This window comes from Juglans regia, chromosome 15, assembly GCF_001411555.2.
Source record: "Juglans regia cultivar Chandler chromosome 15, Walnut 2.0, whole genome shotgun sequence".
In the NCBI taxonomy this organism is placed as follows: domain Eukaryota; kingdom Viridiplantae; phylum Streptophyta; class Magnoliopsida; order Fagales; family Juglandaceae; genus Juglans; species Juglans regia.
Window position 1 is genome coordinate 17,492,128 of NC_049915.1, and position 11,649 is coordinate 17,503,776.

An 11,649-nucleotide genomic window follows, 5' to 3' on the forward strand; every position below is an offset into this window, starting at 1 on the left:
TCCTAAAGTATCTTTCGCTACAACAGAAAATCTTTCATCTGTTCATAATTCACCATTAAAGTCTAGGGTCAGTCAACTAACAAGCAAAAGAATCTTCTTCCAATGGAGTTACTAATCACTATCAATCAAAAGCATATTGGACTCAATCAAGCAAGAGATCATATATATATATTACATATATATATATATATATATATATATATATTACTATTCAGCAAAAAGAAGATTCCGGTTACTTTCCATATCCAACAGCATCAATTATTCTATTTCTTACAATATACGCAACATCCAAGCACTTGATATTTTGATGAACTTCCAGAGTTCAAAGTTCAGTCTACATGCGATCCAACAGTCCAAATTAACCAAGGTTGAAAGTATAAGATATAGTCGTAGAAGGTATAGAACAGGCAAGCATGCATGTTGATTGTTTGAACCATAAATAAATATAGGTACTGGCAACTACCGGTGAAAGAGATTATGTTGGGTTAGTGTTCAACCATCTAGTAGATCAATGATTGACTAAACGAGAAGAAACATGTTTCACTTACGAAAAGATTTTATAAAAATGAACTTATAAATTGACTTGATGATTTGATATTATACGTTAGATTATAAAATTATTTTTATTATAAAATAGATCTAAGAAATCACATCAAACCACATTAATTTTTTTAAAAAAAATATAATTGTCAAAGTCAAAAATAATTAGGTCTTGTTTGGATGTTTAGATAAGATGAGATGAAAAACCTATGAATATATACTAGCTAGTAAATTGGTTAAGTTAAGATATTTTATTGAAGTTTAAAAAATGAGATAGAGAAAATCAAATAAAAATATTATAAAATTAAAATATTATCAGAATATAATTTTTTAATATAATTTTTGTTTTAAGATTTAAAAAAATTGAATTTTTTTATATTTTATTTGAAATTTTAAAAAAACGTGATGCCTGAAATTTTTAAAAAATGTGACGCCTTAAGTGAATGATATAGAAAAATTTGTTAATATCCTAAGTTTTATTTTTATAATTTTCGAATGATGCGTTTATTAAGTGGTGTTTATTTGAAGCAACTTTCTTAATTGATTTATAAATCACTTAAAATATATCCAAATAATTAAGAACAATTCAATCTAGTTTAACCAGCAAAACCGTCAACTCAACGATGGCATCGTACATAGGTCTTAGTGCTCTTGACATTCGTTCTAAAGAGCAGCTAGCTTGGAATACGACCAAGGCAGAGCAACAAAACTAGGAAAATACAAACAACACATCATACAATAAAGAATCGGAGCTATTATATTAAAAGAATGAATCAAACATTTTTACATGATCTGCAAGCTGATTCCTGCTACTACCAACCAACAACTACATCGTGGAAGTTTTCGATCTTGCGTTTCAACCACAATGAACTCAAAACTCAAAAGATGAACGCCATGAATTTGCCATGGAAACGAAGCAAAGCTCCTTCAACAGAACATGACTTATGCTCGAAGCTCAAGTTCTGGTGCCGCCTGATATTTTTATGTTAATCTTGGTGCAGTCATTTGACAAATCCGACGAATTAATGGCCAAATTCAGTATCCTATGTACGAGATTTTTCCTCGGGTTGCAATTGTTGACTAACTAACACATCCAAAGCTTCCTTCATCCACCCATGTTGACATACTTCCCTAGCTTCTGCCACTGTCATCTACACAACATAACACAAAAGCTAGCATATTTAGAACATAAAACATCACCCCAAATTGTAATAATCATCAGCTTTTTCTGTGTATGAATCTGAGTAAGTATGTTGCATTTAGACACATACCCATCTTCGTTCCCTGAGGTTTTTCTCTGGCCACCGGTCTAGCTGGTCGTTCACAAGCAAAGAGAACATGTAGACCTCATGCATTATGTTTTGTCTCTTGCTCTTATACTGCCAATTCCCCAAACAATTCTGCAAATCACGTCCAAACAACTGAGTTAGAACAAGATATTGGGAAGAAGACATTTTGATTGGATTGAGCACAAAAATGCTTTGAAGATACTCACTTCGACTTTGCCAACAACACCAGCTTCCTCTTGCGTCTCTCGCATGGCCGCATCTTCCACAGTCTCATCCGTTTCCCAACCTCCCTGTAGTAATAATAACCGAAGTTATTCACGATATTGTCAAATGAAGATGAAAAAAAGGATGGATGATAAAATTAAAAAAAAAAAAAAAAAAAAAAGATGGTCAAAAGTGAATGATGGGTAGGAAAAATGAATGGTACCTTTGGGAACATCATTCCTTGCCCCTTCTGTGAACTGATCACAAGAACCTCTAAATCCTCAATGGAGGAAGATTGGCAGTTGGTTTCTCTGTATCTGTACGGAATGCATCTGCACAATTTGGAACATAAACATAAGAAACACACTTTATTAAAGCAAATTAAAAGTAAATAAACATAAATAATGACTTCCAAAAGTCCAAAACCGAACACATTTGCAGAAATCTAAAGGAAAGTCTGCACAAAACGACAAATCACAAAAAACAAAAATAGAGGAAATACCCAAATAATAAACAGTAACAATAATTTTCCCTCTGTCCTTAAAACGACCCCCGAGGAAAAACTTCTAAAATCTAGATGGAAAAGAAAACATTTTCCATGGATTTCAACAAGAAGGAAAAGGAAATTAAGCAAGTTGAAATTTAGATAACAGAAAGGGGTAGAACACAGAATACCCAGAATGAAGAAGAAGAAGGAAGAAGAAAGAAGACATACCCAACAACTTGGCGGTAGCCTTTACTATCGTAGCGCTGGGAATGCCTCCCGGTGCGGGAGACCGAGTTTGCCAACTGCACAGAAACGAAGGGAAACCTCTTGGGAAAGAAGACGGAAAACAAAAGAAGATCTGTACAAGTTTTAGATAGAAAGAGACCCATCTCGTTTATCCCAAAAGAAATCTCTCCGAAAGCCGAGAAATTTCGGAAGCTTTTGTTTCAGAGAGAAGGGAGAAAGGGCTCTGCAAAACCTAGACAGATGCCATAACTATATATACATGTAAGTGTCTAGCTTCGGGAAAAGGATAACGAGACGAAAGTGGCGGTGGTGGAAGTCAACACCACGCGCTAACGCAGCGATTGAGAAAGGAACTCGATACGGGGATTAATGTAGAGGGAAAGTGGCCATCACTTGTGTTTTGAGCGCGTGGTATAGAGATTCGGGCTTACATAGCAACTGTTAAGGGAGCTTCCGGGATGGCGCGTGGAACGCGTTGTGTGGAAGGTAAAGTCAAGTGAGACATAAAAAAGAAAAGAAAAAGAAAATGGAAAAAATAGAGAACTCCGTGTTGAAACTGAAAATTCTGGAACGACTCCCACCTGACACGTTTTCTGGTGGGAAAGAGCTGTGTCGTAGTTCCAAGTATAAATACATCCGTGTATTTTATAAAAGTCAAGTTATAAAATCTTCTTGTAGAGTATATCCATTTTTAGAATATTTAAATCTCACCTCTTCTCTATTTTTTCTTTTTTTGAAAAGAGAGATTTATTTTTTTATGTAATTTTTTTGAAAAGAGAGATTTATTATATTTATAAAGAGAGATCTTAATTCTCTTGTGATAGAAAAATGATATTAACTAATATTTTAATCATCATTTCTTGATCAAAAGATTAACAAACGATTATTTTAATTATTCAATATTACGTCAAGGATGATGAATAGCATGTCTTTGTCTAATATTAATAGATGGATCTTAATACAAAGGGATTACATAAAAATAATCTTATAAATTTATGTGATTTCATGTAAACCTTCAGATCTGTATTACAATAAAAATAACTTTATAATCTGATAGACCATATCAAGACACATCAATTTATGATATTATTTTTGTGTAATCACTTTATAGTTAAATATTTCTCATTAATTTAACATTAACCAGCAGATATATATGTTATTTTATTTTGGTTTTGTTTTTATTAGATTTTTGTCTTTCATATTTTGTATATTGTGTAGTGGGTTTGCTTTGGGTCTTTATTTTTTGTTTTTGTTTTTATACTTGGGTTTGGATTATCTTGATTATATATAACCTTCAAGTGTCTGGTTGTAACTACGACTTTCTTACGTCGTAAGTGAGCGTTATCAATAAAATTGAGATACCGTTCACTTTTTAAAAAAATTAACATTAACAAAATTAGAAGTATAAGCATTCAAATATATTTTCACCATATGATTTATATACCTTTCATGTTGATAAGATATTTTAGAAAAAATTACGATTTAAAGTCTCTCAAACTACAATTTCATTTATAATATGACCATAAAAAAATTAGTTCGACTACTTTCACCTTATTCTCTCAAATTACCATTTTTCAGTTTGCTCTATCTTTTAAGATTTAACAATTACGATCATGTACGTGCATGCGTTACATAGGACGTCTATCCGTTTTATCAGTCGAATTTGGTTGGATAAATTGTAAGTTATAATATTTCAAACGTAGAATTAAGGGATGATCATATTGCAAAATGAGTGATAATTTGAGGGAATTATGTTTTTCTCGATCATGATTATTTATTTATTCCAAATACAATTCAAATATAAGCTTTGAACTTTTCAACTCATCATCTTTCCACACTCCATGCTTTTCTCCTTTGATCAATTCATGTAAGAGTACGAGAAGATAACGATTTCTTTTTTGATATTTCTTCATGCTGATCTCTTCCACACCAAACGCCAAAGGCAAGACGTAACTCTTAGGGTATGACAATTATCTTAGCCATGATTTTTAGGACAACATATGCATTGTATCACAAATCCATCCGTACTCCATTTGTTATGTAATATCTAAGAGTACGCTACACGTATGGAAAATCTATATATGGACAAATCTGCATGGTCCGTAAAATATCTTTCCATACTCAACTAAATGTTATTTATACTAATAATTTTATTTACATAATTATATGTGATGAAAGAAAATATTGATAAGATGAGATGGTTACTCATCAATACGTATAATATTATACATAAAGTTACACGTACGTGTAGCACTAATATTTATGATTTCATAATATGCAAAGCTAAATAACTCTTTTCATGCAAAGAAATAAAAAACTCTATTCATTTAAGCTTTATAAATAATATATGAAAAATAACAAATATTTTAATAGTTTTAGTGACATAATTTAGAGGATAAAAAAGAATATTTCTTTTCTATTTTCAATTTCGATTGTTTACTTCTTTTCTTTATCTTGATTTTTCTTAGGTCGTCCTTCTCTTGGTTTTCTTATTTGATAGAATTACCTACATCGATACAAAATATTATAAATTGATAATAAAATATTATTTTTAAATGAAAGTAAAGTTATAATGGTCAGCAAAATTTATTCCTATTTATATTCGCTTTCAAGCAATCAAATGATCTATCAAACTCTCATTATTATAAATGTGAAAAATGAGGAGAGAGAGAGAGAGACATGATCAGTCGTATATCACACGCTCAAACATGGTGAATAATGGGTAAATGATATCGATTATTAAAAATAATGACATATATTAATTTGAAGAGTATTGCTAATATGCTTCTTCAATTTGTTCACTTGGTATGCTCCTAAAATATTTTTTAAACATGTTTAAATATTTTTTAAAAAAATAAAAAAATAAAAAAATATCAATATACTAATAGTCACTTCCTTAACTATTAAGAAAGAAAATTTAAAAAAATCAAATACATGCATGAGCGGTCAAAACGAGAGAACAAATTGAGAAGGCATAATAACATTATTCTAATTTCAAATATAGAGCATCGTATATTTAAAATTTGTCTCTAAAATTATTCTTTAAGGAATAAAACAAGTATTGAATTGATGAATGCTCCTAAGAGATTTTTAAGGCAATGCATGTTATCTTTGTTTGTAATAAGAATTACCATAATGGTCCAGGTAAGAGAATAAAGAAGTTGATCTTTCTGGCTGTGGAACTAAAGTAATATAGAATGCAACAAGGGAGTGAGAATTAAGGTGGTTTTAAGTTTTTGTCTAAATTTAAAGATCTTATCATTTAAAAAAAAAATTTAAAGATCTAACGTGTCAAGATCATTTGATTCAATTGGTAACAAATTAATTTTTCACTGAGAACCAATGATTGAATCTCCCCTCCTTATGTATAAAAAAGAAAAGACCTAATGTAAAAAAAAAAAAAGAGAAGGCGAACACATAAAATAGACGATCTTATATTATTAATTTATTGATGTCCACATAAATAATAACGAATCCAAGATTGTAAATTTTTTTTTTTTTTTTGGGGGGTGTTTCAAAGTTATGATATATGAAACTTTGATGAAAATGAGTTACTAAAAGCTTAAAATATATATGATATTGCTTTACGTTTTAGATGTGCTTAGAAATAATAAGTTTTTTTTTTTTTTTTTTTTGTACTAAAACATTCTCAAATAACATTAAAATTTGATTACAATAAAGTAGAAAGATATACAAATGAGCCATAAAGATAAAAACGCCCTTACAACTCAACTACACTTTATTTACAATTTATCAATAAAATAATATTTTTTTTTAAATTTCAAAAACATCAAATCAATATTAAAAGTAAAATAAATAATAAATATTTCAAAAACTATTATTTTATTAGAAGGTTGCAGAAAAATTGTGAATAAGCAGTTGTTTTATCATTTCTCAAGAAAAAAACCCAAAAACATTAATCACCATAATAATATTATGTATAGTTGTGGAGTGTGCAAGCGCCGTACAATTGTTTTGAAAAAGAGTAGAATTTATTATTAAAAAATTAATTTCTTTTCATATAAATTTCATATTTATTCATTTTTTTTAAAACGATTACACGACGCTTGCACACTCACGATTATAAATATTATTTCTCTTGAATAAAATATTTTTTCACATATTACAAGAAAGCTTTACATGAATATATATGCAGCAAGTGGCCTAGCTATATATATACGGTATATACCATAAATCACTACCACCAAGTGCGGGATTTACGTGAAAGCATGCTGTATATGAGATGATTCAGTGCCAGCTATTCTATTGTTTGTACAGCGTGATTCTTGGGACGTGATTGGTGGAGTTCCAATTTCCTTATTAGTTAATTAAAAGCATAAGAAAATAAATAAACTTCTCATATCTTTTGGGGAGTAGCTCTATCGTCTGGTCTTTGCGTACGTATAAATATGATAATATTAAATAAGTAATAAATATTGTAAAATTCACGGAGGTATTTTTTTAAAAATCCATATGCATGTCTGAATTGCCATGCGCGCAGACGTGGTAATTTGAGTCGCCTAGCTTAAACACTAACATCCATTTGATAAAAAGGTTGAAGTGAAGAGATTAATTACATATATGGATCCAATTGCATGCAATCCTACTCTTCCTAATAAGCCATTTATTAACTCTAAGCATGTTCACCACAGAATGAAGCCTCGATATTGTTATGAGGAAAACTGAAACAAGATATTTTCTTACAAAATTATTAAGGATTGGGATAATGTCAGCATCTCAGTCATGCAATGCATGGTCCCTAGCTCAGTTCAGTCTCCGCTCCTGTCCACTCTCCTAATATAAGTACCATCAAGCATATATATAAGAATGGGTGGCTCTACAACCACCGCTCCTAGCTGTGGTTGGGAGCTACCCTTCATATAATTAATGTTGTGTTTTTTTTATACATGTATTTTTTTAATATTTTTAAATAATTTTTTTAAAAAATAAAAAAAAACACAACATTATTAAAACACACTTACTTAATTACTTAGTAAAAAAAAAAAATTTAAAAAAATGCAGCCAGAGCAAGGAGCGGTGAGAGTAGCAAGTAGCTTTACTCATATAAGAATATCTACTCCCACCAATTCAACTCCACTATATAAGTTGTAAAAGTCATGACACCCTTTAATTTCACACTGCAAAGTCGATAAATGGCAACATCTTCCAATCAACCATTAGTTTGGAAGGTTGTTAATGTCGAAACAAAAATTCTACTTACAACCGACTTGGAGAACTCCAGCATCACCGTGTCTTAGGTGGCACATTTCAAAACGACGTCGTTTCTAATTTAATTCAAACGAAGATGAAGTGGCCTCTATCCCCTTCCATCCCAGTAGAAAGTTAGAAACCCTCATCACGAAGTGGATTCTCTTCGTCTTCTCCATTCCCATCGTCCTCCCCACGAAGCTAGCCTCCATCCCCATCTCCCAACGAAGCCAGCCTCCATTGAATTGAAACCCTCTTCTCTGTCCTTTTCGACTTCATCTTCTACACGAAGCCAGTGGGTCTTCGTCTTCTCCTCGAACCCAAGAGCCACGAACCCACAAACCCATGAATGTAAACTGATTAGTTATTGGAGTTATTCCATTGATCTAAGTTTGATTTGGCGCTTGCTAATGCAACTACTTTATTCAGTGTCTTACGGTGGCTGGAAAACCACAGAGGCTGTGGCTAGATGCGTGCTCGGGGTGGCTGCTCATAGTGGCACAATTGGTTGTAATGAGGCAAGCAAAGGGCTACTTCCCATGAAGCCAACCCCTACCAGGAACTTCTAAATGAGTTCTGTAGCCTTGGAGCAAAGGAAACTGATCCACTGAAGTAAAAGCTCCACAAGGCCAAGCAGTGGGAAGAAGCTAATGGCAGTAGTTCTTCTAGAAAATGTTTCTTTCATCTGTAAATGGGTTTCGAAATGGGTTTCGTCTAAGGCCGAGGTCGAAGAGCTGTTTGAGAGGTGGTGTTGATGCGTTTCGTCCGTCTGTTCCCCAAGAGCAAAGGCTTTGGTTGAAGCATGATATGATATACGGTTTTAAAGTTTAAAGAATCTCTTGATTTTCATTTTTAGTTCTATGTAATATTTAAATCTGAGTTCAATGACGAGAGTATGAATTTTTTTTGCTTCAAATGTTTGAAGATCATTTACAAATTATCATTTTTTGTTTGCTGCCATTGTTTTTAATTCTTGTTTGTGAGATTTTTTTGATGAGTAATGGAATATTTCTAATTGAGTATAAAAGAAAGGAGAGAGCTATTTGAGAAGACGGGAACTGAAAGGGGAGAGAAAGAGGGAGGAAGAAGTGAGAAAGTGGGATCCAGTTACTTTATATGGTTATGCAAAGGTTGCACACGCTAGTTGTACGTAGCATTGGTGATGTCAAAATATAATATAAATAATTAGATCTACATATTTCCATAAGTTTAAGTTTTAGAAACATGTAGTGATTTATCAATCAGATTCACACACAACAATCTCGCAATCTAAAAGGGCGGTGCATAATCAAAGGTCTTTTCAAAAGACTTGAATAACTTCGTGGAGACAAAACACATTGCGTTGCAGTATATGACTTGTAAGCACAAGATGACAATGGAATACATACCCTCTAAGAGAAGTCAGTCATTTCGATATCAACTTTGCATGCACGAGATGGTGGGATCGGGCAAGGAACAAGCTACTTTATTCTTAAAGCTTGGGGCCGGGGGAAAAATCACTAACGGGATGCTTTCTTCGTATTGCAGAGAAATAAAGTAAACGAATTCGGACCTTTTCCACTAGATAAAATCGAACCTAAAATATCTTTAGGACATTTAGAGCATTCACAATAGATTCTAATTTATCCTATATATCTTTCAAAATACATTACCGATTTTTTTTTTTATTTTTATATTAATTTTTACAATACATCATACATCAATTTATCTATTTTTTTTTCATATCATTTAAATATTATATTTTTTAATATTTTGTAAGAGAAAAAGTACAAGAAAAGAAAAAATAAATAAAAAATGTTTACATTTGTGCACAATCCACGCTACATGAAGCGGCAACACTATAGGAAAATTGAAAATAATTATGAAATGCATCATCCGTTGGATGCACTTTTGGATTGCTTTTCTTCAAACTTTACATAAAAATGAGTTTTACAAAACACATTGAGAATGCTCTAACAGGTTTGAATGTAAAAGTATTTCATTTCATCTCATCCCATCTCATCTCATCATTATAATTTTTACAATTTTTTATATAAAATATGATATACAATTGAATTTTTTCAAATCTCAAAACAATAATAATATTAAAAAATAATATTCTAATAATATTTTATTTAATTAACTTTCAACTTTCATATCAATTCATTTCATTTCAATTCACTATCCAAACGACACCTAATTCTTTTCTAAGTCAGACTCAAGACTTGCAATGAATAAAGCACTGTCAATATTATTCTAATACCACGAATAAGATCTTTTCTTATACCATTAATTCATGTAATTTTTTGTGAGAAAATCCATTCAATATTCTTCCTTGGACAGCTGCATGTAGAGACGGAGAAGGAAATAAAAGATTATAAATGGAATAAATTTTCAAGAAAAAGGAAATCATTATACAAAAGAATTCTTTTGGGCCTGCTTTTATTGTGAGTTCATGATTTGATTGATACAAAAGCATCTTTTTTTTTTTTTTTGGTCTTTGTATTGGGTGGGACCACACAATAATGAACTCCCAACCCTTCCTAGGACATTTACATGATAATTATGAAGTGTTCCCATGTCTTGAGGTCTTTCATGCAATTATTGGAAGCAGAGCATTGGGTTCATTTAAATGGTTATAAGGTCCTTTGTTATTTCACATGGATTCAGATGAAGAAAACATCTATTTGTAATTTCACTTATTAGGACACTATGCCACTAATTTGAAAGCCTACAATATCAGCTAATATTAAAATAAATGTGTTTTGATTTTTTTTTTTTAATATGTGTAATGGATCCCACAATAAATAATATATTTACACCAACTATGTACGTAGCAGAACTCTTAGATCAAATTCATATGGATGTGGCGTTCAGAATAAGAGAAATCGATCTTAGATCTATAAAGAGATCTTACAAATTGAAGTTTACAAATTAGTGTGATTTAATCTCATACATAAGATCTATTTTATAATAAAATATATCATAACAAATCACATTAATTTGTAAATTTTATTTTCGGTAAGATTTTTTTATAAATAAAATACTTTCCTAAGGGCCTAAAGCTAGGCGGAATAGACAGAGGAGATGAAAAAACAGTATTAAGAAGAGCCCAACTTGAGCATATGGGTTTAGTTGGCACGCAATAGATAGATCCAATATCTCTATTAATGTGTCCACTTTGGGTTTTCTTTATATTCGTTTGGAAACTTTAGGAATGCTGTCATCTTTGGGCATATGGGGCCACGACATGGCATGCATGCATATGTCGTACATTTAGCTTCAACTTCTTTTATCTTCTAATACGTCAAATACCCAAAAATTATTGGTAGAGATAAAGAAAAAACGAGAAGATGGATAGCCATGATTGAAGTTTTGTTTGGCAGCATATATATATATATATATATATATATATATATATATATAGAATAATGCTACATGCAGTCGTGGAGTGTGCAAGTACAATACAGTCACTTTGAAAAAGAGTGTGCATGGTCTACTATTAAAAAATTATTATTTTTTCATGTGAATCTCATATTTATTCATTTTTTTAAAATGATTGCATGACGTTTGTGCACTCATAAATGTAACTATCATTTCTCATAAACATATATACATTGGACTAATCATGTACATCCACTACTAGGCGAGCTTGTACAGTTTTTAGATATAGCATTAATTGATGAAGACAATGTC

The 11,649-nt window shown here is 31.3% G+C and overlaps 1 protein-coding gene across 1 annotated transcript; it reads right to left on the reverse strand.

Moving 5' to 3' along the window:
- Positions 1–1,274: 1,274 nt before the first annotated feature.
- Positions 1,275–3,001, reverse strand: LOC108993025 (nudix hydrolase 4-like). The gene is made up of 5 exons (XM_018967788.2): positions 2,749–3,001; positions 2,257–2,365; positions 2,036–2,119; positions 1,812–1,940; positions 1,275–1,691 (listed from the first exon to the last, which is right to left on the reverse strand). The coding sequence occupies exons 1-5, from the start codon at positions 2,907–2,909 to the stop codon at positions 1,584–1,586; spliced, it is 591 nt and encodes a 196-aa protein (XP_018823333.1). The 5' UTR covers positions 2,910–3,001; the 3' UTR covers positions 1,275–1,583.
- Between the last annotated feature and the right edge of the window lie 8,648 nt (positions 3,002–11,649).